The following is a 25,638-nucleotide window of genomic DNA, read 5'->3' as shown; positions in this document are numbered from 1 at the left end:
TACTTGATCATCAAAAGGTCATGAGACAAAACTTGGTTCTTGGTTCCAGGTGGGATTACAGCTTGTAAATTGACACGCTGTCCTTTTCATTCTTGGCAGTGTTCCCCAGGGATCACCCCGTGTCCAGGCATCTCACACACACACACACAAAACACGTTTTGAACTGAGAACGGGGAGGTTCAGTCTTCGAGATGTCTGGGAAAGGTTTAAGTGTAAGCTGATAACAGGGTGTGAAAATACCAGTGTAACCAAAGACCAGCCTTGTCACCTGAGAGGAATGAGGAGAGAGTGTTTACATTCTGTTGTTTTCCTGAGGTGCAAACCCTCCCTCTTCTGCTTGCCTTCACAGATACTACTATAAAACGGGAATTTTGGAACGGGTCGACCGAAGATTAGTGTACAAATTTGGCAAAAATGCACATGGGTGGCAGGAAGACAAGCTATGATCGACTCTAGGCATCAAGCTCATTTTATGGATTTCTGTTCTTTTAAAACAATCAGATTGCAATAGACATTTGAAGGTCGTCTTTTTTAAAAAAAAAAACAAACCTGCAAACATGCTGATAACATTTCTCCACATCTCAGCTTCCGTTTGGATTCAGAGTTGTTATCTACTTGGGGTGCTGGCAGCAACCCTTAAGAAATCCTTTTTCGCCCCTAAGGGGAGGAGGAGATGATGCTTTATGGGACCTCGATCAAACATTATTTCCCTGACCCAGAGTTGCAGAACCACAATAGCCAATGCCATTGGTGCTGATCAGAGATAACCGATTCAATTCTGCCATTAGAGACACATCAAATACTTCTATTCCAAACGTTCCAAAGTTTTCAAAGGTTAACTGTGGCAGCTCACAAAGGGGGAAAAAAACGTGATTAGTTTTATAGTTTATAGTAGAAGGTGGGATGTAAGACATATATACTTTAGATTTTAAATCATTCAAGTCAAATTCCATAGAAAAGTTTCTTAATTAATAAAAGAGCTAAGCCATCAAGCTGGGATCTAATTGGATTTATTACAGGTTAATAGTAAGTTTCTTAAGCAGAGCATCTTTTTGACCATTTAGCAAAACTCCCATGGCCGTCCTTCTGGAACTAAACATGTAAAGTCAGCCACACTATTAATTGTTGCTCAGTCTATTTCCCCTCTTCTCCTGACTGATGGTTGGCATCAGATATGCCACGAGTGTCAACACATGCATCAATTTCCAAATCACTGCTGTTTCTATGATTCAAACTGTCAACAGGATGAAATCAGAATTCATTGATTCCGTCTGTGGTCAAGATGTTAAACCTTTATAGAACTGGCAATGTCCCAGCAACTCTGTAATGGCCAATTAAATTGTGAGTCTCTTTTGTCTTCCTACCTGATGTGTACTCAGATTGCTAAAACACATATTTCCTTGACAAAAATAGTGACAGTGAATTTACACCAGTAAATGTTCACGGGTTCAAGTCTGCACTGACATTTTTTCATCAGTCACTGGTATGTGAGTCATTAGTGACCACAGCTAGGTGGACTGCCCCCAGGACTTCTATTCTACCACTGCAGGAATCGTCACGAGATGAGGCACTGAACCGCTATACAGGCTGAAGGCCTCACACCTAGAGCTTAACTTCAGAGCAACTTGTTTTTAAAAATGTGAATTACTGTAGAATAATCTATTTTTGGACTCATGTGTTTTCCAGGTGGATATAGTTTGTAAACAATGTGAATAAAATATTTAACATGTTCAACTGTCTCTGTATCGTTCAATTCAGCATGGTAGACTCTGTCAGCAAAGCACTGACAACGGGTAAAACCTTTGATGACCCTTCCATTTCCTAGCAGGTGGAGGCTGGAGATTTTTAAAGAGCCTAAAAAGATGCAAGAAATATAAGGAGTAGGCCGGGCGTGGTGACTCACGCCTGTAATCCTAGCACTCTGGGAGACCGAGGCAGGAGGATCGCTCGAGGCCAGGAGTTCGAGACCAGCCTGAGCAAGGGCGAGACCCTGTCTCTACTAAAAAATAGAAAGAAATTAGCAGGACAACTAAAAATATATAGAAAAAAATAGCCGGGCATGGTGGCACATGCCTGTAGTCCCAGCTACTGGGGAGGCTGAGGCAGGAGGATTGCTTGAGCCCAGGAGTTTGAGGTTGCTGTGAGCTAGGCTGACGCCACAGCACTCTAGCCCGGGCAACAGAGCGAGACTCTGTCTCAAAAAAAAAAAAAAAGAAATATATGGAGTAATATTACTCACCACCTTTAATATTAATATCATAAAATAAATGGAGTTCATGAGCCAGCATAGCACTACAGATGCATTTTTGTTTGGTATACACACTTTTTTTTTTTGAGATTTTGTTTCATTTCTTACCATAAATTAAGTGCCTTATTTAGAAATCAGGAGATTTCTAAATATAGTGAATAATCATCACACAAGGGAGATAAGGATAGTTATTCTCCCCATTTAGAGATAAGAGAACTATTAATAATACTCAGGAGGAAAGTAAGTAACTTGTTCCAAATTCCCACAGATAGAAAATGGCAGAGCTTGAGTCTGAATCTGGGACTGTCAGGTTCTACGGTCACTCTAATATACTGACTCTCACTAATTTTATTCTCCTTATAAATTTGGCTCAGAAACTCTTAGGATGTATCTTAATGTCACTTAGAGGAACATAATTAGATAGTATCTCCCAGGAAGTAAGACCTAACTGGAGGAAGTTAACCTCATCAGTATTTATCTTTGAAAGTCACAGTAAGTCTCAAAAGCAGAACTGGGGATACTTCCATGTGTCAGATATTTACATACAGGAAACAGGTTAGATACACGTGATTTTAACCAACTTATTTTTAAAACACAAAATAGAACAGAAAACTGTTTCAAACACTCTGTCTTTATGTGTATAACCAATATTCAAATAATCTCCCTCCCTATTATCAAATTATATTAATTTTTATAAAGAGACATAACTATAGTAAAGTTACTATATTAAAAATATTCACCATTGGGTGCTAATGGATAGATCTATTTTCTATGTCTACTAATATATGTTTCAAAGCATGCTCAAATACAGGAGGAATTTAGGCAAGAGAGTTTGATAGGAGAGTAAAGAAGTTTGAGCTAAAAGATTGAGAGTTTTTATCTGTCTACTAATGGTCTAATGGTTTCCTGAAGCCTACATCTCAGGAAATACCTGAGAGTAAGTACAAACTGGTTTTGAAGATGAAGGGAATAAACATTTTCAAGAAAAATAGATTTTGATTTAGTATTCATAATTTACCTCTAATTACTTCCATGTGATTTTCAAGCATGATAGGCAAATATGGGTTTCAAGAAAAAGAAGAAAATAATTAGTGTTTCTGAGCTCTTATTTTAAAAACTCATAATCCTAAGTAAATGAGTTAATGGGCAAGAGATTTAAGTACTTTTCAAAGTTAGGGCATTTGCTATTTTCTCAGTGTCTCAGAAGGCTATCCAAAGACTATTGATTTAAACAAATAACATAGTAACTTCATGATATTGGTATTTTCATTTTTAAGGGTAAGCATCTGAAAATAGATGATGTTCAAATTCAGAGTTCAATGGTACTTTCCAAGTTATATATGGAGTCAAAAGAAACCAAATACCATTTCTATTCTTACGTACAGATTTTATTGTAAAAATGTAATATGTAATTACAAATCAATCTGTTGCCAAATCATTGCTGAATTTGCATAAATGTAATTCCAAGTGAAAAAAAAAAAAAAGCTGAACTGATGAATTACAGAAATAAACAGTAAGCCATGATGGTGCTAAAGTTATTTTCTGAAGACACTGATGCATTAAATGTGTTTTTCCTATAAGAACCTTAGAAAAATAAAAATTTTGAGTGGATCATCGTTATCTTTTCTTCTTATATAATTATAGCCATATTTTTATATAATAGGCCATGAGGTGATATATAAACATATTAATTTCACCAAGATTTTTTCTTATCAAATAAAATCATACTTTTAGTTAGAAATTTTCCTCCTAGTCATTTTAAATGAATACTCCAACCAACTGTCAAAAACAAGTATGTTTTTTTAAATGATTGTTAAGCCCTAACCTTCATTTTCCCCTAGGGAAATGGCATTAAAAGTCATTCATTACATTATTTTCTATAGAAACCTAAATTATCACTTTAAAGATATTAGCTTGCATTGCACATCTAGCACAAGAGAATCTTCTCTCCAGAGATGAATGGGTTACACGTGTGAACAGTAAGCTTTGCTTCACAGGTGCAGAGCTCCTTGGCCAGGCACTGGGGCCCTCCGGCTTCACAGATTAGCTTTCTCCCTTGCAGACAGGTGAGACCCAGACTGCACAAAGGTGTGAATCGCATTCTGTTTTGAGAATAAGACAGATAGGTTAATTAACTCACAGGCAGCAGCAACTTGGGTATTTTCCTAGTTTTAATTTGTACCCAAACGAAAATAGTAATTCAGAATTTATTCACTTTAAACTGTCTCATATTGTCCAGAGCTAAAATGAAGGGTGGTATGTGTTTTACAGGTGAGTTCTTTATATCTCAAATGAGTTTCTGAACAGCTGCATAAGAAATCTAATAGTTGCAGGTAGTGGCCCCTGAAGAGAACAATGCTAAGTGGAAAGCAAACGTGCCTAACCTAACCTAGCACACACATCCTCTGTCATGGCCAGGCTGCTCCGGGCTCACCTTGGGCTTCTCCTTGTTGTATTTGTCCAAAAGAGTCTGGATGCGTTTCCCATAGTCAGGGTGGACATCACTAAAGTTCTTGACCTAAAGCCAAACAAAAATAAATGTAAGCATCACCCCAACCCCCTACTGTGCCACTCCCCAGTGTCTGTTTCACAGTGTTTATTCCATAGGGGAGGAAGGACATTCCAGCTGAAGGCAGTGCCACTCGGTGGCTAACAATGGTGACCTCGGAGTGAGACTTGGGTGTCCAGTGAAAACTGACATACACCAGCGAAAACAACCTCAGACAAGTCACTTCACTTCTCTCAGCTTCAACATCCCACTCCATAAATGAGCAAGATAATTATGCCTATGTAGTATAATAAAATCAATATTTGCTTTCTCCCCCCAATTCCTGACACAGACCTCCTAAAATCCTCAGAATTTATTGTCTTTTATATGCTATTGCGATGACTTATGGGGGAGAGGGCATCCTAGATAGCTTCAGGATGGAGCCAGAAAGATCACGCATGTGGTTAGAAGGCTAGAACTTTCAGCCCCACACCCAAACCTCCAGGCAGGAGAGAAGAGCTAGAGATTGTGTTCAATCACCCATGGCCAGTGATTTGATTGATCGTGCCTACATAAGGGCACGTCCATAAAAACCCAGACACAACAGGGTTGGGAGCTCCTGGGTGGGTGAGCACATCAAGGTGGCACGCCCAGAGGGGCTGGAAGCCCTGAGCCCGTCCCCACAGGCATCTCTTCCCTTTGGCTATTCCTGAGTTGTATCCTTTATAATAAATTGGTAATCATAAGTAAAGCACTTTCCTGAGTTCTGTGAGTTTCTCTAGCAAGTTAACAAACCTGAGGAAAGGTTGTGGGAATCCTCAAATTTGTAGTCAGAAATTTGCAGAAGTTTGGGTAGCCGGGGCACCTCATTTGGCACTTAAAGTGGGAGCAGTCTTGTGGGGCTGACCCCTAAATATGTGGGTTCTGACACTAACTCCAGGAGTTACTGTCAGAATTGAATTGAATTATAGGACACTCAGTTGCTGCCAAAGAATTAGAGAATTGCTTGTCATTGGTTAAAAAAAAAAAAAAAAAAAACGAAACCCCACAACCCACCTCATAGAGTATTGTGAGAAAAATGCATTTACTGCATATAAAGAGCTGACCACAGAATAATTACTTAATAAGTTACAGTGATTTGTATTTTAAAATGGGCCTGGGCACCGCCTGAATTTAAAGTGAAATATGCAAAGACAGGGCACCTGCAGGGCAACTCCGCACGCCTCAGGTAGGAGTTCCCAGGCGACAGCAGGAGGAAGTGGAGCATGATGAACCGCTATGAAGCCTCACAGCTTCAGCACATGTGAAAGGAGAATGCCAAGGGTTTGAGCCCAGTGCCGCTACTTGCAAGCTGTCTTCCCCATTCTCTCTAGTAAAACGAGATAAAACCTGCCCTGCCCATCACACAGAGCAACCACAGGCTCTCTGCTGGAACTTGAACCTAGGCCCTTGAACACATCCCCGACAGCTGCTAGCCTAGCTGACCCTAGGAAGAGAGAAGCAGCCACCAAGGACAAGGCAACAGTGGGATTCCTAGCTTTACAAAAAGCTTAGCCCTGGGACAGGCCAGGAAGCCAGAAGGGAGAGGGTGTCACATAGCTCGAGGAGTTGCCATAAGAAATACCCTAGTACCTTAGCTCAAAAGTCCAGCCTGCCTTTTGGAAGCAGCTCAGTTCTACCCCAGAAATCATGCAAATTCTACTTTACATCTGAAGGAGAATCAAGATATCATGACATTAAGCCTTTAGACAGGCTTCAAAACACAAAAATGTAAGATCAATATACACACACATACACACACACTGTTTTTTTAGACAGGGTCTTACTACGTTGTCCAAACTGGCCTCCAACTCCTGGGCTCAAGTGATCCTCCCTGCCTCAGCCTTCCAAGTAGCTAGGGCTCCAGGTGCACATGCCACTGCACTCAGCTGATATATTTCGTATCATCCAAAGTTTAAGCAAAATTGTGGCGGGACCCACATTTTGATATTAGATAGACATTACTATCTTGCACAGAACTTTGCTCTAGTCAAACTAAACAGCATAGGATAAAATGCACCCTGAACTCAACTAAATGAGTACACACTGAACAAACAGCTAAGGACTGATGGATATGTCATACCAGACAAAACACGGAGAGAAAATAAGCAGAGGTTGATTGGGGATCATTACCATTTTTTTTAAGTCCTCTTAGCTCAAATAAAATCGAAATGGCGCTTCATTGTAAGGGTTCTCCCACATAGCTGCACTGACTTCCCTGGCCAGCAGGTGTCGCCCTTCCGCTTACAAAGACTCACCGCTTTCTTCTGGATGAAAAGCTGGGCGTCTTTCAGGTGGCCAGCAATGTTCTTACACAGGCGCGTCCTCTCCTCTTCATTCAGCACCTTCTCGTAGAATACCCGCACCTGCTCGGGGAAGAGACGGTGAAGAGAATCCAATAACCGATTGTCACAAACAAAACTCACCTGTTATGCCACTTATGACATGAACGATCAAAAACCTTTTGGAATTTAAGAATAATTTTCAGTTACAACTAAAACTGTCATTTGTGTTGAGTTCTTCACTTTATGTTTTGTTTTAAGCAAAACAGGAAGAATTCATTTGTTGATAATCGCTCATAACTGCTTTTTAATAATGTCCTTATAGTCTCTTATAAATAGATTTATAATTAAAAACCCTACTACATCCTTAATAATGACAACTCCAGAATGTGCAAGCTGTCTTTAAATGTAAACCTGGTACAATACAATCTTTGTTCAATTCACCCAGAACCATGGAGGGAAAAAATCTAATTCATTTATACACACACACACACACACACACACACACACACACCCGTAGCTATTCGGAAGCCGAGATTTCTTTGGCAGGACAGATATTAATAGTGATACTTTGTTTAGACTATTGAGTTTACCTCTAAAATGAATACCAATAGTTGAAAAAAAATAGGTGTTTAGTACCAGATATGTGAATCCTAGTAGCCTCTGCTCAATTCTGAAATTAAAAGGTTGTAGCTATGATTGTATTCTAACATTTCATTCATTCAACATTTATTATCTATAATGCACCTGACTCTGTTCCATGCACTATGCACTGTTCTATTGTTTGTAAAGTCCAATATTTAATTATCCAAAGTATCAAATTTATAAAATATTAAGATGTGTCATTTTTCTAAGCTATCAATTAAAAAATATTTAAAAAATACTTAATCAAGCATGTCTATGTGTGAGTAGAAGAAAGGCCTCCTCTGTCACCTCAATCTACCATCTGGAACCTTAATCTACACCTCAATCTACAATCTTGAACATCTTAAACTTGCAATTCTTGAATTACAAGAGTCTGTTCCTGCAATTCCAATGGAGTGTCGCAGCCTGCTTGCTCATGAGAGTAGAAATTGCCAAATTTTCAGGGATTTTGTAAGCAAGTTGTTAAACATGGCCATTGCAAAAATTAAATTACATAAATTTATAATTAAATAAATTATAGTTCAAACAAAAGTAATAAACACTTGAAACATCACCTTCTAACTAATACATATTACCTATTGCCTATGTTTTTGAGGTTATTTATGTCTTCTGTATCTCTGTGGTGGAAATACTATATAATGGTGATATTGAGCATCATTCTCAATGGCTCAGATTCAGTGACATCATGTTGGTAGCTTGAAGTCACCCCTGGGGAATATTTCCACCAAGAAAATTGACAAACACTACAAACCAGGGCTTTCTCCCCCAGAGAGCCAGCTTGTAAATATTTTTCAACACATCACAGAATAACATCCATATAAAATACTGGCTCTCTCAGAGATATGGTTAATCTACAGCATTAAGAGGTTTAAAAAAAAAAAAAAGTCCCTGTACATATACAAGGTATCCTGGTTCAGCATGTGGCGTGAGAAGCCTCCACTGTAAATAGTATGTAATCGTATGTGTCCTTCCCACCTAGCCCCAGAGTCGGCATTCACCGCCGCTCAGGTAAAGGCAGGTTGGGAGTCCGAAGAAGTTAAACTGGAGAGGTCTCTCAGTGACCTGACTTGCATATTCTTATGCCTGGCCAAAAACTACCATCTATATATAGCTGAGTCACTCATTGCAGGAGGGCATGGACTCCACATACATGACAGCTGCTCTACTTTCTAACCAGATAATGATTCTGAGCCATTTTATCAGCTCCACACTTTAACCATCTACTCTTAACAGCAGGACCAGACTCCTTTTAAAGGAAAAGTGACATTTTTACTAATCAATACAAAGTAAGAGAATGGTTTTTTTTCTTTAATAAGCTTTTTAATTTAAGTGTAACATGTCTACAGTAAAGGGCACCGATCCTAAGTGTGAAAAGTCAATGACTTTCCAGTGAACACAACTGTGTAGCAACCACCCAGATCAAGATGGAACACCCATACCTCAGAAATCCCTCCACAAGGGCTTCTGCCAGTTACCCCAGTCACTGGCCCTTCTCACTACCCCAAAGGCAATTTTTTTTATTTATAATATCATAAATGTCTTGTGGCTCTTTCTGAAATTTACATAAATGAAATCATACAGTCTAGGTTCTTTTCTCTGGCCTTTTTGCTTGATGTCATGTTTGTGAGATTCATCTGTTACGGCTTATTGCAATAGTTCATTAATTTCCATTGTTATACACTGTGGGCATATACTATTTATTTATCCACTTGTTAATGAACGTTTGGGTAATACGAACAGTCTTATAAATGTCTTCCGGTGGTCATAGGTACACATTTTTATTGGGTATCAACTGGATAGTAGACTCGCTAGGTCAAAAGGCATGCATATGTTCAGCTTTAATAGACACTGCCAAACAATTTTCCACAACAGCTGAACCAACTCTCTCTCATGTACCAGAATTCTAGCCATTCCAGCACATGTGTAGTGGCATTTCTTTATGGTGTTATTTTGTATACCCCTCATGACAAATGCAGTAAACTACCTTCAGCCATTTGGATATCCTCTTTCATGAAGTGTCTATTTCAGTCTTTACCCATTTTTCTATTCAGCTGTCTTTTTCATTGCTCAGCAGAAGTTCCTTACACATTCTGTACACAAATCATTGGTTAGATGAATTGCAAATACATTCTCCCACTCTGCGGCTCGCCTTTTCAATCTCTAAATGGTGTCTCATAATGAAGAGTTCTTTTTCTCTCGCTCTCTATGAGCTACTCTGGCTAATACCTACTGCTCTGTCTTCCAGTTCACCAATCCTCCTCTTCAGTCATGTCACCCTCCTTCAAAACCCATCCGCAAAATTCTTTTTTTTTTTTTTTTTTTGAGACAGAGTCTCGCTTTGTTGCCCTGGCTAGATTGAGTGCCATGGCGTCAGCCTAGCTCACAGCAACCTCAAACTCCTGGGCTTAAGCGATCCTTCTGCCTCAGCCTCCTGCCGAGTAACTGGGACTACAGGCATGTGCCACCATGCCCAGCTAATTTTTTCTATATATATTTTAGTTGGCCAGATAATTTCTTTCTATTTTTAGTAGAGATGGGGTCTCGCTCATGCTCAGGGTGGTCTCGAACTCCTGAGCTCGAGTGATCCACCCGCCTCGGCCTCCCAGAGTCCTAGGATTACAGGCATGAGCCACCGCGCCCGGCCTACAAAATTCTTAATTTCAGTTGTTGCATTTTCTAGTTAAGTATGTCTATTCAATTCTTTTTCGTAAGTTAAAGTTCTCTTATTAAATTTTCTGGGCTGTCATCTACTTTCTTGAACCCATTAGTCCCAGTTATTTTAAAACCTGTATCTGGCATTTTTCTTTGGTTCTCCAGCAAGTTTGTTTCTATTGTCAGTTTTTTTGGGGGGGGGGGTTCCCGCTTAATTTTCAGTCATAAGGTCTTAATGTGTTAGGTATGCCTGATAATTTATTACTGAATGCTGGAAATTTGCATATGAAAAGGTCCAGAGATAATTTGAGGTTTGATTTTCTACCAAAGAAAAATTTATGTTTGTTTCTGGCAGGCAGCTAGGAAAGAGAGAAATCACTCTAATCCAGTCTGAGACTGAGCTGATGCAGAGCTGTGCTTCAGTTTAATGAGTGCAAGTTTATTCTGGGTTTGCCTTTCTTCCTGGGCATGGCCCTTCAGGGTTTCCTGCTGACAGCCAGGGGTGGTAACTACAGGCTCTCCTCCTTAGCAGACCCTGAACTCCAATTTTCGTCCCTTCAGACCCATGAGACCGCTGTAAACTCTGCTCAGCTTCCTGACCAATGCTTACAAATTAATAAATGCCTGATGAGGAAAGGATGCCAAATGTCAAGCTTACTTCTTTGCACTTTTTTTTTTTGTACTTCTTTTCTGTCTTGATCTTGGTCATTTAAATCCTTGTTGCTTTGTTAGCTCTCCAAAGACTTAAATGCTTTTTCTATTTTATCTAGCATTTCAACATTTCCCATGACAGGATATGTCTGATACAAGCTAGTCTTCCATAGACAGAAGCAGAAGTCCAAGTGAATCATTTTTAGAGAGAATAAATCTGGACCTTCTATGTATTTCCCATGTGACTCTTATCATCACAAAATGATGCTATGAACCTGTAACAACAGTATTGTGACTACTTAAGAGCATAAGTCCTTTGTAGTGATACGAAAATCTCTCAATATAGTAAGAATGATCATGTAGTAAATTTTAATGTATAAGCAATAGCCTCATTATCTAATTAATTTTTGCAGAGGTTGTATGAGCTGGTTTAATAGCTATATTGACTTCACACAAGCAAAATTCTTTGAGAGGCAGGGAGTGTACTGTAATGTGCTTGGTTTCATCTGCCATCACCAAAAATAATGCAGTTACATAAAGAGCTTAGAGGAACTGTTTTAAGTGCATCTAAATATGGTTTATATCCTAAAACAAAATAACTTCTTTTATATATATATATACATATATTTGTATATACATAAATGTCTTAAAATAAAGATATCCTCATAGTGAATTAATTCATGTCTTTAAGTACATTTTACTTGGAACTCACATTCACAAACTGAGGAACTACAAATAGGTTCTACTGTAACTTCAATACCAAGTTTAAAACCAACTGCCCAAACAGAGCTCTAGAACAATTATACTTTTAACTTTATTCCGTTATTGTGTGTGGCATAAGTTGCAGTAGACACATTAATGAGGTGGCTGTCCACCACCTATAGCCCCTGAAAGAGCCTTTAGAGGAGCCACAGTTGACTAGAAAGAGGACAAGAACTTGACCAGGGCAGTTAACTATATAGGCTGACCAATGGCCAATGGTGCAACCTGGGGTGAAAAGATTAGCCAAGTCAATCTGACTCTATACCTCTAGAATCCGATACAGAAGTATTGAGAGAAGAAGTAAAAGGTGGTCCCCCAAAAAAGGAATACATGAAGAAAGAAGCCATGAAGGGGAGTTAGGTCATGGTCATGGCAAAGCCCCAACAATGATAAAACAGAAGCTATGAGGCAGAGGGGAGAAAAATAGGAAGATAACGGTAAAAATAATTAGTGGTGGAAAGCCGAGGCAGACAGACAGTAGCTAAGTCATGTGAATGGTGCAGATTATGATGGAAATGCCCACACTCTTGCCACCAAGTCTCCTAGAGCCATTTTGGATCTCCAGTTCTGGTCCACTGACTGAACTGGGCTCTCCCACCCAGATCCTTAGATTTGGCTGTACTTAAGCTGTACTTGCTCATTTCTTAGACTGCCATGAGATCACTGTTTCCCCAATCCTTGCCCCCACCCCTTGTACCCTGTCCATAAACTTTGGGGGAAAAAGTCGAGTTCCACACCTTGAACCAAAAGAGCATAGTAACCCAACTCTTCAACTGTACCCAATAAGGGACCCAATTTACAATTAGACATGAGTCTTTCCTGAATTCAATTTAAGACAAATTAGACACTTGGAGAGTGATAGAATATGCAGACATTGACAAAGACAATTAGCAAGTGACTCCCACAGCAAAGAAGCCATTACCTGAGAGACATTGTCATCGTTGGCACTGTTGAAGCGCCGCACGTCTGCAGAACATTGGGTGCTGTGCTCCAGGGCAGACGGCTGATGCTCTGGAGCCTCGAAGCTGTTGGGGTAGTAATTCGGAGCACCACCTTTAAGGGAAAACCACACAGATTCACTCAGGAATATGGATAATGAAGCAAGTCTGCAAATAGTCAATGTCATAAGAAATAAACAAGTGGTAATCGAATACGCATACACAGACATAAACACAACACACACGTTATCTTTAACTTCCAGTATTTAACTACAGGTAGTACTAAGATTCTTAGTGAAAACTGCCATCTTCTACGTGCTCTCAGGGGCTGTCTCACTCAGTCTTTTTTTTTTTTTTTCACCCCCCACCCCACCCCCAAAGCTCACTCAGAGTCTTAATGAAGAGATCTCAAGTCCATTTCAATTCTTCAAATGATCTAATCTATCATGTCATCTGATGCTTACCAGCAGAAGCATAAATTTATGTAGGTTTGATTTGGAGCAGAACCAGAACTTCTGCATCATAGCTTCTGTTTTACCATTGTTGGGGCTTTGCCATGACCATGACCTAACTCTCCTTTATGGCTTCTTTCTTCAAGTATTCCTTTTGTTGGGGCCACCTTTTACTTCTTCTCTCAGTACTTCTGTATCAGATTCTAGAGTTACACAGCCAGATTGACTTGGCTAATCTTTTCACCCCAGGATGCACCATTGGCCATTGGTCAGCCTATACAGAGATGAGACCCAAAGACACCTTTCAATTTGAGGGTTTCATTTGGACTTGGGCTCAGTTCAAACACTGAATCCCAGAATCCTTGGAAGCGACCTGAAAGTTCTGGCTCTGCTCCTTGGATTTACAGACACAAATGTGGAGCTCTGCGTTGTTACCTGACAGCTGCAAGGTCACACACTAGTTAGTGGTAGATGTGGGATTAGAACTCTGGGTTTTCTGCCTCTTGCAGCCCAGCATACACTGTATTTCCATTACAGACCTCTACTTCACTATTCCTTAAATGTTTTTAAGATTCCCAGGGTATCTCTCCTTTACTGACGATGATGACTTTACTCAATTCTAGCTTCACTGTCATGTCACTCCACAGATAAATAAAAAATGGATTTTTAAAAAACTCGTTTTGTAAGTTTGCAGCACTCACTTATTTGGACTTATAGAAAGAAATAGTAAAAAATACAATCAAAACATTTTATATGACTTTCAAAATAAATTACGAGGTTTTTCTTTTTTCATTTTATTTTCCTAACTATATTCTGCTTTTGCCAACATTAGCAGAAGTTTGGATCGTCTGAGCACACACTGCCTAAACAGGAGCAGCCCAGAAACACATTAAATGGTCTGAGCAAACCCGTCTGGGATTGGAATTTTACCCGACTCCCTGCCAGAACAGATTATCTACAGTGGATAATCAAGAGATGCCTGTCCATCACATTGGTCAAGCCACCAGTGTGTGGGGTGGGGCGGGGAAGGGAGGACACTATACACTTATGGAGCTCAACTATTAGCTCAAGAAATTCGTCCTAGTTCAGCCACATCGATATGAAGACTAAAATGCTCCAACAACCAGCCATCACAGTGCTTTCTGTATTAAGAATTAACTGTGAAATATGCCTATTTCGGTAACTTAAAAGACCACAGCCCAAATGCCCTACTTTTAAAATTAGGCAAAGGGTAAGTAAAAATAGATCCTTAAATATTTTTTTCATAAGTATGTCACTATAATCGTAAACAAGAAGCAATTACTCATTAGCAAAGTTCAAAATATACTTAAACCTCTCTGCTTTAGACCGTTTCAGTAAAGAAAGGACAACCAAGGAATATGAATTGAAAAAAAAAAGGGAGAAGAATAAAAATGCAGAAGACACTGGAAGTATCAATTACTTTGTGCAATAACACACCTCATGCCTCTATAAACCTCAGAGATCAGAAATATTGCAACCAACTAATATAATTATTAATAATAAACATGTAGGCCAGGCACGGTGCCTCATGCCTTTAATCCTAGCACTCTGGGAGGCTGAGGCGGGAGGATTGTTTGAGCTCAGGGGTTCGAGACCAGCCTGAGCAAGAGCGAGACCCTGTCTCTACTAAAAATAGAAAGAAATTAGCTGGACAACTAAAAATATATAGAAAAAGAAAAATTAGCCAGGCATGGTGGCGCATGCCTGTAGTCCCAGCTACTTGGGAGGCTGAGGCAGAAGGATTCCTTGAGCCCAGGAGTTTGAGGTTGCTGTGAGCTGGGCTGACGCCACAGCACTCTAGCCCGGGCAACAGAGTGAGACTCTGTCTCAAAAAAAAAAAATAAATAATAATAATAAACATGTAAACTTGTTAAATATATGGAAAAGGCTTAGTGATAATGGTAACAAGATCAAGGCACAAATTTACATATGCAAAATAATCTTAAGCGTATGAAAAATATTCACAGAAAAGAATAGCAAGAAATATAGCAAAATGTAATAGTTGTGACCTTTGGAAGTTGGAAAGATAAGTGAGTTTTTCTTCTTTCTTCTCTTCCTTCCCATATATTTTCCAAATTTCCTTTAGGGCACATGTTATTAATATTATTTTTATTATAGAAAAATAAACTTTGAATGGAGCCATGTATGGCTATAAATATGCATCATCAGTAAAATTTCTGAAGGGATTGATGTAAGCAGACTATTTCCAAAACACATGTGTCCTAAATAGGAAAATAAAATAACTAAGATCTATATTAATATAAACTGTGGAATACTAAAAGGAAAAAACATTAATCAAGCATTCTGTTTGACTAATTAGAATACGTAATTAGAACTAGAGGCTGGTTTGTACATGGCACCAAAAAAAGCAGTTAAAAGAAAAAAATCATAAATTTGATAAATGAGCTCCAAAAAACCAAACTGCAGTGGAGTCTCATCTTACCAGTTGGTTTACGTGACTTCAGCCACATTCACTTAGGAAAAAAACATGAGGGGGAGAACCCCTTGATTCGCTCAATCTCCCCTCCCTCCCTCTCCCCAGCCTGCTCTATCCCCTCCAAATGCCAGCTAGACTTGCTCCCCCAGGGCTTCAACAGAACCGCAAAGAAAAACAAAAGACATGAACTCAGGTTCTGCATGTCCAAGGATCTAAGTCTTGGTGCTTTTGAGTTATGGAATTGTCCATTTTTTAAAGTATCTTTAAAACCTAACTCCTAAGTTGGACGTTACTCTACTATAGCCAGCATGAAAGATCTTTCTCCCTGCCTTTAACTGTCAGAGGAAAGCAAGTACCATCTGAGCGGGGAACTCTCAGTAAAATATGTAAAATAGATTAAAACATGGAGAGTCGCCAGGCAGTTTAAACCTTCACTGCTGGGCAGAAACTCCGGGTTGTGGAGAGCACCCACACGGAACAGGACGGTCTGTGGGGCCAGTCTGAAAGCCACTGGCCTGGTGTCCTGCCCCATCTGCTTCACACACCCTCGACCCTCACAGGGGGAGCCAAATGTCTTGAGGCCTACCCTGATTGTCCTGAAAGCACATGGGGCCGTCACGCTGGTAGTTGGCCACTCGAGCACGGAAGGGACAGTTCACGGGTAACTGAAGATAATTGGGTCCCAGGCGGTGGCGGTGAGTGTCAGGATAGGCAAAAAGGCGGCCCTGTAGCAATAAATGCAACAGATATTGAGTAGGGGCAGTAAGATATAAAATAAGAATGGGCTATAAACTCCATTCTAGAACTTGAAGCACAAAGACTCTGCACATTGGTTACCACAAAACCCTGCCTGGGCCAAGTCTCTTCTTATGAAATGGGCTCTCCCTAACCGGACAGTCCTTCATTTCCCACACCACATGGCCAACCACAAATGTTCACATCTGTTTTAGATAATAACACCTCTTTTTTTACCCCAAATAACAAGTTAGTGTCCCGCCTTATACTGTATTACTTTCCATTCCCAAGGAAGTATTATATTGTAAAATAAATTTCCTAGAATGTGGAATCCTGAATTAATTCCACTCCTCCCCATTCCTCCGCTCTAGGGAAAGAAATCAATCATTTGGTCTTAACAGAAAGCAACAAATGGCTACAAAACCAACTGTATAGGAAATTCTTCAAGGAAACGCCTCGCATGTTGCCTTCTGAGTTATCTCAGATATACTCTGAGCTCTGAGACTTTATAGATATAAACAGAGTACCACAAAAAGAAAGCTATGGTTCAAAATGATGGTCCTACAATGCCAAATGCCAAAGGTAGTGAATCCAAGATTAAATGATGTTACATATTAACCAAGGCAGGATGGTACCCACTTTGAAATTTCTTTCAGGAAATGCTGAAACAAAAAAACTTTATGATGAACTCTATGTTAATTTTAATATCCAATTACTTAAGTATTCTCATTATTCAAAATTCTATGAGGAATTTTTCTTTCACTGATTTTATCGCTGGCCTTGAACCTTAAACTGTATTCTTATATCCCTAATTCTATGAGGCAAAATAAAAACCAAATTGAATATGGCAGCTTAAGCAATTATTTTGTACCCATTCACTCATACCAATATGCTTACTCCAGTTCCACTGTTCTGTCAGTAATTTGCTCTTGGCTGTAGGACTCCACCTCCCATAACCATTTAAAGTAGTTTGAGGCCATGTTGAGATGACTGGCCATGCAACCATGACTAACACTCACCCACAGTTTGGAAGCTGGTTGCCTCCTTTGGCTCAAAAAGTTGTGCTCTTAACTCTATCAACAGGATAGAAGATACAATCGCACCATGAGCCTGGATGTAGCCTTGGTAATTCTGATTCTGTACCACCTTATGTTTATTAGGCAACCCTACCCCACCTAGGGGTGGAGACCAACAAAGGTTGGGAAATGGGCACAGCGAGGCCATAGCCTGACACCAAGTTGAATCTAGGGCTTACCCAAAACCCTGAGCCTGAAATCCCTTGCTGGACCCAGGTGAGAAAGCAAAACAATCTTTTCCTACTCTAGCCGTCAGCCCAACTTCTGCAACTCCTGGCAAAGTGCAGAGTATGAGAGTAAACAAAGGGGCATCTGCATCATCAGACACTCGGGGGAAAGTCTGGGACTTGTATTGTACTTTGTCCATTTCATCATGTCTGGCTCACCACTTTGGATAAACTCATAAAATTTATTAACATGACCTTGGTAAAAGGTAACTGAGAACATTGTCCATTAAGATACTGACTGCCACCATCCAAGCTACCATGCTCATTAGCTCTCATCAGGAATAATTTCAAAGCCTTCCTAACCTGGCTCTCCTCATCCACTCCCTACTCTAATAATGCAACCTACATGTTCCTGCCAAAAGAATCTTCCTTAGGCCCCACTCAGATTGTATTATTTTCCTGCTCAAAAAACCTTAAATCATTCCTCACTGGGTCACCAAATGGCTAAATGAATACAACAGGCCTTCCCAGTTGTATGGCTCCTAAAATGCTCCACGGTATTACAATTCATACCTAAATGACCTAAAAAGTTATAGGAAAAGCTAGGCTAGAAAAAATAACTTAGCAAAACTTACAAAAGCTCCTTCAAATACTTTTTAAAAATTCTTTTAAAAAAAATTATAAACACACTGAATTTAAAATAGATGTATTTGCCAAACTGAAATTAATGCTAATAGAAATAGCGCGCACACACACACACACACACACACACACACACACACACACACACACACATTTTTTTCTTTTTTTTCCAGACAGGATCTCACTCTGTTGCCTGGGTTAGAGTATAGTCATGTCATCATAGCTCACAGCAACCTCAAACTCCTGGGCTCAAGCAATCCTACTGCCTCAGCCTCCCAAGTAGCTAGGACTACAGGCATGTGCCACCATGCCTGGCTAATTTTTTCTATATATATTTTTATAGCTGTCCATATAATTTCTTTCTGTTTTTAGTAGAGATGGGGTCTCACTCTTGCTCAGTCTGGTCTTGAACTCCTAAGCTCGAACAATCTGCCCACCTCGGCCTCCCAGAGCACTAGGATTACAGGCGTGAGCCACTGCGCCCGGCCAGGACATATCCTTTTAAAGGGATTTGTTCTGTGAAGTTTGGATTCTGTCAAGGGTCTTCACTTGAGGATCTGGAGGGCCACATGTGTCCTTGAGGCTGCAAGTTCCCCACCCCCAGCCTAGGGTCACTGTCTTGGCTTCTTCTGCTCCCCAGTTTCCATGCAACTTCTGCTTAGCCTCTAAATCAGCTTGACTTTCTTTTTCTATTCCCAATCCCCAGGTGCCTATTTTTTCTATTTACCACCAAAAGGAGTGATTCTACTTGAGACATATATATATATATCAAACCACATTTCTCAAAACTGAAGAAAATTTTTCTTTTCCTAGAAAAGAAATGCTTCTAGGCCGGGCGCAGTAGCTCAAGCCTGTAATCCTAGCACTCTGGGAGGCCAAGGTGGGAGGATCGCTCGAGGTCAGGAGCTCGAGACCAGTCTGAGCAAGAGCAAGACCCAATCTCTACTAAAAAATAGAAAGAAATTAGCTGGACAACTAAAAATATATAGGAAAAATTAGCTGGGCATGGTGGTGCATGCCTGTAGTCCCAGCTACTTGGGAGGCTGAGGCAGAAGGATTGCTTGAGCCCAGGAGTTTGAGGTTGCTGTGAGCCACAGCACTCTAGCCATGACAAAAGAGGGAGACTCTGTCTCAAAAAAAAAGAAACGCTTCTACTCAAGCATTTAAGGTCCCCTCTGCCACATACCCAATGAACCTGTTCAAACTCAACTCTTCTCGTTGAGGAGAGAGTGACTATTTACAGTTTGGCCTTTTTTACTCATGTCCCTCTCCTGCCCCGTTTTACCTGTTGAAAATCAAAATCCTATCCATTCTTCAAAACCCATCTCAAATGCTACCTGTTCATGAAACTTTGTGGTCAACCTCCTATCAGACAAAATTTCACCTTCTGCTTCACCATGGTACTCTGCCCTACGTTACTGTTACAGAACCTGGCACAGTCTATCACACATAATAGACAGGTACTCAATGTATACTGGTTAAATTGAACTACAAACTAATGAAAAACTTACTTCCTATACAGGCTTCAGATGTTCCTAATGTCATAGCAAAACTGTTACTAAAAAAGAAAAAAAACAAAAAACCATGGGAGTCTTTACTTGTCCTCCAAGGAGACTGAAACCTGAACTGGAATCAGATACTTACATAAGAAGCACCCTCAGTCATTGTGGTCTCATCGAGGGTATAATCTTTAACCTTTGTTTCATGGTCCCAGTCCAAAAACACAAAAGATTGACTTACACGATAATTATTAAGCCAATTATTTTCCTATTGATTCTGGTCCAAGATAGAATTTTTTATTCTTTGCCCTCTTGGAAGGACATGTTGGAAGGTGATGTAAAACATACTGACTGCCTAGCAACACTACCAAGACAAATTGTTGAATTAACCCGCTGCCTTTAGCCCTGGCAACATAAATTTAGTTCACAAAGACCATCCTCAGATCTCCTTACAGATTGAAAAACTCAAGCATCACTATGAAATAATAAATGAATAAAGTTATGCTGATCAAGGTATTATAATCAATCAACTACATTCCCTCCCATTACAGTTACAGACTGAATGGACCATGCTTTGCTCTACAAATACCTAAAGCATTTCTATTACATCTTTTTTTAAAAATTAAGCGACTATTCATGTCTTCACATATGCAGACACTTTACCATGGAATTTAGCTTCTACTTGGTTTATTCAAGGAATGCCTATCTAAGGGTGCTTCACCTCAGTGATTCCCATGAGGAACTAAGCACCCAGATTAAAGTTTAAGTAATGTTCTAGTTAATTCCTCACATAAAGATCATGCCAAACTGCACACTGTGTGTGTGTGTGCACATGGACACCTGCTTGCTTTGGAATATCTCAATCCACCAGGCTTACCTGAAGCATTTTGTCAGGGCTGGGCTCAATGCCAGGTGGCATGTTGCTTGGATCAAAAGCTATCTGTTCAACCTCAGCAAAATAATTAACTGGATTCCGGTTTAAGACCAGTTTACCAACTGGAATAAGAGGGTAGTCCCGGTGAGGCCAAACCTGAAAATAAAGTCATATTCACAATGACCAGACAGCCAACTGAAGGAAATTAAAGCTACCCATAAAAATATGAGCTTTCAAATATAATCAAGTCAGTGAAAATAATATTTTTTAATCTAATAAAACATGGTAAGAACTTCAGATGAGTGTACTAGTTAAATCTTTCACAATAGTTAATGGTAAATATTGACACTTTCCCCAGGCAAAAGTACATCAGCTTTTCAAAATGTGTTCCCTGCCAATAGCAACATATGAAGCCACTTATATGCATTAAATGAACTTCCAAATAGGAACATGGAAGTGAGATACAGGTGAGCGCTCACTCACAGGCCCGGAAGCTCTGCAGTGGTACCACTGTACTGTGTCTATGACTTCCCCACCATTGTGAATGCTTGACTGGAAATTTTTTTAAATTAGGTAAGAAACTTAAAAAAGAAAACAATATAGTTGTTACGGACTCACCTTGGTGACATCAAATGGATTAAACGGACAAGCTTCTGCCTGATTAAATGTCATGACCTGGATGTACAAAGTCCAGGAGGGGTAGTTTCCTGTGGCAATGGCATTAAAAAGATCCCGGAGGCCATAGTCAGGATCTTCCTGGGAAAGTCTGGCTGCATCTTCGACAGAAAGGTTTTTGATGCCCTGGTCAGTCTACAAAATGAAGGAAAGAAGCTCAAACTGCAACTTACTGGCAAAGTTATCAAAATTTAATCAGTAATTCATTGAAGGATTATGATTTCAGTCTTTCGGTAGTGTTACCCAAAGACTGAAATTTCTTTACAACAGTACTTCAGTGGTTTAAATCTGATACTAATGAACTTATCAACAAGAAATTCTACTTGATTGTCTTGATTTTTTAAATTTCAAGAGAATTCTGCCTACACATTTCATATTTAAAATTAGTCCTATCTTTCCCTTTACATATTCTGTATTATTTGAACTTTTTACTCATGTTATTTTTGGAATCAGAAAAAAAACAAAAATATATTTTAAAAATAAGCAAAAAAAAAATCAATAAAATTAAAGGACTTCCCTTTTTTCATAAAGTAATTTTTAATTCCCATTTTATAATAGCTCAAATCAGTTACTGAAATTGTGCTCAGCTAGAATCCCTCTACAATCACCTCTTCCTTTTTTTTTAAGAAACCACAGAATCATAGTTCATAGAGTTTAAAGAACTTTAGTATAACTACTCTGAACCAGTTCTCTGACAATAAGCGGGTAAAATTAGTATTCTAACTTTCCGAAAAAGCCATTAAAATCCAAAGAAGTTATGTCACTTTCACAAGTGCTCCTACTGCCATGCCATACTGCTCTTCAATGGATGTCCACCTTATTCTGAAAGACCCAACAAGCCAAGTGCCATGGAAAGATCTTAGCAAAAATCAACTTTGAAGGCCCGTCTATTTCTACCACAGAAATCCCGACTCTCTCTAGTCAGTGGCAAGGTTTGAACTCTTTTTACCATTGGACCAGAAGTGAAGCCACCTTCAGGATAAAAAAATGAAGGTCACTGTCTGCGGATTACCCAAAGAGATATTACATTAAACTGTGCAATAATACTGAAATATCTTTCTAATTTTAACTGAAGCCACTTGGGTTTAGAAAAGAATAATTGTAGGTCAGAATAATCTAGATTGATGATTCCATGTAGATCTCTGGCTACTTTAGGGCCCTCTGCTGAACAGACCCATAAGCAATCCAATCTTTCTGGAACTGTGAACAGCTTGTAGTAGTATCCCAACATTACAGCGAAAAGAACTGGAGTACAAAGAACATTTATACTATGCCCCAGGCCACAGCTATCTAGGAGAGTGAAGATTTAAGTTCAGGCTGGCCTAACTCCAAAGCTACCGACTAGGCTGGCTGCCCTAGATACAATCATTTAGTCTTGCTCTAAGTGACAACACACTGTTCCTTTTGCCAATTACAAGCCAATGGGTCACTGTTTCTTAAAACTGTTACTTGTCAAAGATTATAGATCCAAGTCATAAATATAAAGAGAGGGGACAGTTTTCCTGTTTGACATGTCCACATTAGCTGTTCAAATAAAGATTAAGACAGGATTGAAGAAAGCAGGAATTTGGGGTGTCTTCAGAGGGAGACTGTGTTTGCCATGAGCCCACCTTTGTCTGCTTATTTTAGCACTGCTACTTGGAAACAGAAGTTCTCAGGCTTCTATTTTTAACAAACCCTCTGGAGTTCTCTGGGAATATCTCTAACACCCTGGCCATCACTGGTAATATTGCTTATAATAAATGTGCCAAAATCATACCAAGAGGGCCCTTTAAAACATTTCAGTTGATCAAAAGGTTCTAAAGGCCGGGCGCGGTGGCTCATGCCTGTAATCCTAGCCCTCTGGGAGGCCAAGGTGGGTGGATCGCTCGAGGTCAGGAGTTCGAGACCAGCCTGAGCAAGACTTCGTCTCTACTAAAAATACAAATAAATTATCTGGACAACTAAAAATATAGATATAGAAAAAATTAGCCGGGCATGGTGGCGCATGCCTGTAGTCCCGGGTACTCAGGAGGCTGAGGCACTAGGATCGCTGAAGCCCAGGAGTTTGAGGTTGCTGTGAGCGAGGCTGATGCCACGGCACTCACTCTAGCCCGGGCAACAAAGTGAGACTCTGTCTCAAAAAAAAATCAGCTTCCCCAAGAGGGAACTGATTTGATCTAACTACATGAATGTAATGAAAAAAACAGTATGTTTTCTGACATATATAATTAATTTTACCTATTTGCCTTGTTCAACCTCAATAAATTCTAAGTAAATGGATGGATGACTTAAAAAGTTAAGAGAGATGTTTCTGGAAAAATAGCAGCAGATCTTGGAAGTGATGGTGAGATCGGTATACGCTCCAATCTGCCTTAGTCCTCTTACAGACCCCAAAAGATATCTATGCTCAGGACAATGACTCAGGACTAAGAAAGGCAAAGCATCATAACACTTGACTGTTTTCTAGGGCTGACCCCAAACTCCAGCAGAGAACCCTAGAAAGACCAGGCCAAACCAGATGGAAATTTCCTGTAGCCTTCAGGCTGTATTATCTTTTTACCTTTGAGCCCAAACCAAAACCTTTCTCCAGAGAGAAAGGTGCAATCTCAGTGTGAACCTGCCAGCATCAGAAACATTACACCAGAGAGCCAGCACAAAAGGAGTATATTTTTCTAAATATTATGGTGATGCCCACAGGGTCCAAAAAGAGAAGAAAGCTTAAACTGTTGAATTGTTGACAGCAACCATGTGCTCTTACCTCTGGCCACATGTAAACATGTAAAGAGACCAAAGAGAGACTATACACAGTTTGTTGTTTTTTTTTTTTTTGAGACAGGGTCTTGCTTTGTTGCCCGGGCATGAGAGAAATAACGTGTTCATAGTTCACTGCAACCTCAAACTCTTGGGTAAGTGATTCTCTTGCCTCAGCCTCCCGACATAGTTATTTTTATCAGGCAATATCAATTTATCCACTCAGGTGGTAGCCAAAAAAACACTCACGGTGCCAATCAACTAGATCAACACCTCCCATCCTTGGGGGTGGAGGTAAAGGAAAGGTAGGAGAAGCCTTAATCTTTGCTCAATCCTTCAGGAGAAATAAGGAGAGGTGTGTGGTAGGGGCCTTATGCCCTCTGTCCCAAAGGCAACACGTACCTTGTAATGGAATTTGCAGTAGACTGCCTCTTTCTTTGCATTAACCAGCTTGAAAGTATGCGACCCATATCCATTCATGTGGCGATGTCCATCTGGAATCCCTCGATCACTGAACAAGAAAGAAACCTAAGGGATAGAAATATAAAGCCTAAAATTTTTCAGTTTAAATCAAAACATCCTAGATTTTTAGGACTTTCTTAAGTTTCCAGAAAACCCCTTAATGACATGAAACATACTGGCCAATTTCCCATGGGAAGGGTTATCATTATTTCATTTAGAGATAATAATAAACAGAAAAATTTTAAAGCATAACAATATATAAATCATTAACAGCATGACTCAAAATTCTACAAAGGAAAGCTAAAAAAAATCTGAACAGTAGCCTAACTTGCGATTCAAAATTTATTTTAATAGCAAATTTGGTACTACTGTCCCCCCATTTCCCTAATACAGAGCTTTACTTCATACTAGAGAAATTCATCCTTGACATTGCTAAATATTAACTGATAACGCTTCTAGCTATCTATCGTCAACACTTAAGGCCTATGAATGGGGGACAATTAACAAAATCAGTCATTATAAAACTCTTCATGATCAAGAAATCTGAGGAAGCCTCCAAAAATGAAAGTCAGAAGCCAATTCCAGTAAAATATCCCAAACTGGAGAAACACAACAAGAGGCAAAATTAACAGTTCCACCCCAGGTGATGTATTATAACACAGTGAAGAAAAGGGCTCCCACCTGATGCAGAGACTCCGGACGTAAGCTCCAGAAGTCCCAGACCATGTCCGGATCCTTCAGGTGCGTCTGAGGATTTCTCTTTTGGCTGTGGATAAAGGACGGGAACTAAACGGAAAAAGAGAGAAAAAACATCTAAAAACTAAGTTGACAGGAATTTTAGTGTTTTACATTATACATGGCCTATTCCTAGGCTTGTACATTATAATTCTAAACACAACCCTAGAATTTTAAACTGCCAAACCATAAAATAAAATTTACTCGACATATATATAATTAGTAGCTAAGATACTCTAAAGTATTTCCAATATACTCAAAGCTATAGTATCTCTTTAAGGACAAAAATGTACCACAAACACACACCGCCTGCTGACCCAGAGCATGTAGAGACACCCTTTATTTGTTTTAGGGCAAAGTCCCTCTTTTTACTAATCTTCAACACTCTGCAAGCTAAACTGGACTTAATTTCCATTAAGTCAATG

At 39.6% G+C, this 25,638-nt stretch overlaps 2 protein-coding genes across 3 annotated transcripts in view; one reads left to right on the top strand and one right to left on the bottom strand.

Annotated features, from left to right (window-relative positions):
• ELF5 (E74 like ETS transcription factor 5) overlaps positions 1–1,734 on the top strand; it is a 29,289-nt gene extending 27,555 nt beyond the window's left edge. For both annotated transcript variants that reach the window (XM_045557785.1, XM_045557784.1), the window contains exon 7: positions 350–1,734. In XM_045557785.1, the coding sequence (XP_045413741.1) occupies positions 350–446 (97 nt within the window). In that variant the 3' untranslated portion in view covers positions 447–1,734. The remainder of the gene's footprint in view (positions 1–349) is intronic.
• Positions 1,735–3,614: 1,880 nt separating this feature from the next.
• The window catches only part of CAT (catalase), a 36,931-nt gene continuing 14,907 nt past the window's right edge, over positions 3,615–25,638 (bottom strand). Inside the window, exons 5-13 of the mRNA XM_045557783.1 lie at positions 25,160–25,264; positions 24,419–24,544; positions 21,227–21,418; positions 20,612–20,764; positions 16,202–16,340; positions 12,690–12,820; positions 7,034–7,141; positions 4,683–4,766; positions 3,615–4,350 (exon numbers count right to left, since the gene is read on the bottom strand). Of these exons, the coding sequence (XP_045413739.1) occupies positions 4,285–4,350; positions 4,683–4,766; positions 7,034–7,141; positions 12,690–12,820; positions 16,202–16,340; positions 20,612–20,764; positions 21,227–21,418; positions 24,419–24,544; positions 25,160–25,264 (1,104 nt within the window). The 3' untranslated portion in view covers positions 3,615–4,284. The remainder of the gene's footprint in view (positions 4,351–4,682; positions 4,767–7,033; positions 7,142–12,689; positions 12,821–16,201; positions 16,341–20,611; positions 20,765–21,226; positions 21,419–24,418; positions 24,545–25,159; positions 25,265–25,638) is intronic.

The sequence above is a fragment of the Lemur catta genome, chromosome 7 (assembly GCF_020740605.2).
Source record: "Lemur catta isolate mLemCat1 chromosome 7, mLemCat1.pri, whole genome shotgun sequence".
Taxonomy (NCBI): domain Eukaryota; kingdom Metazoa; phylum Chordata; class Mammalia; order Primates; family Lemuridae; genus Lemur; species Lemur catta.
The sequence above is the reverse complement of the archived record's forward strand: the minus strand, read 5'-3'. Positions and strand labels throughout refer to the sequence as shown.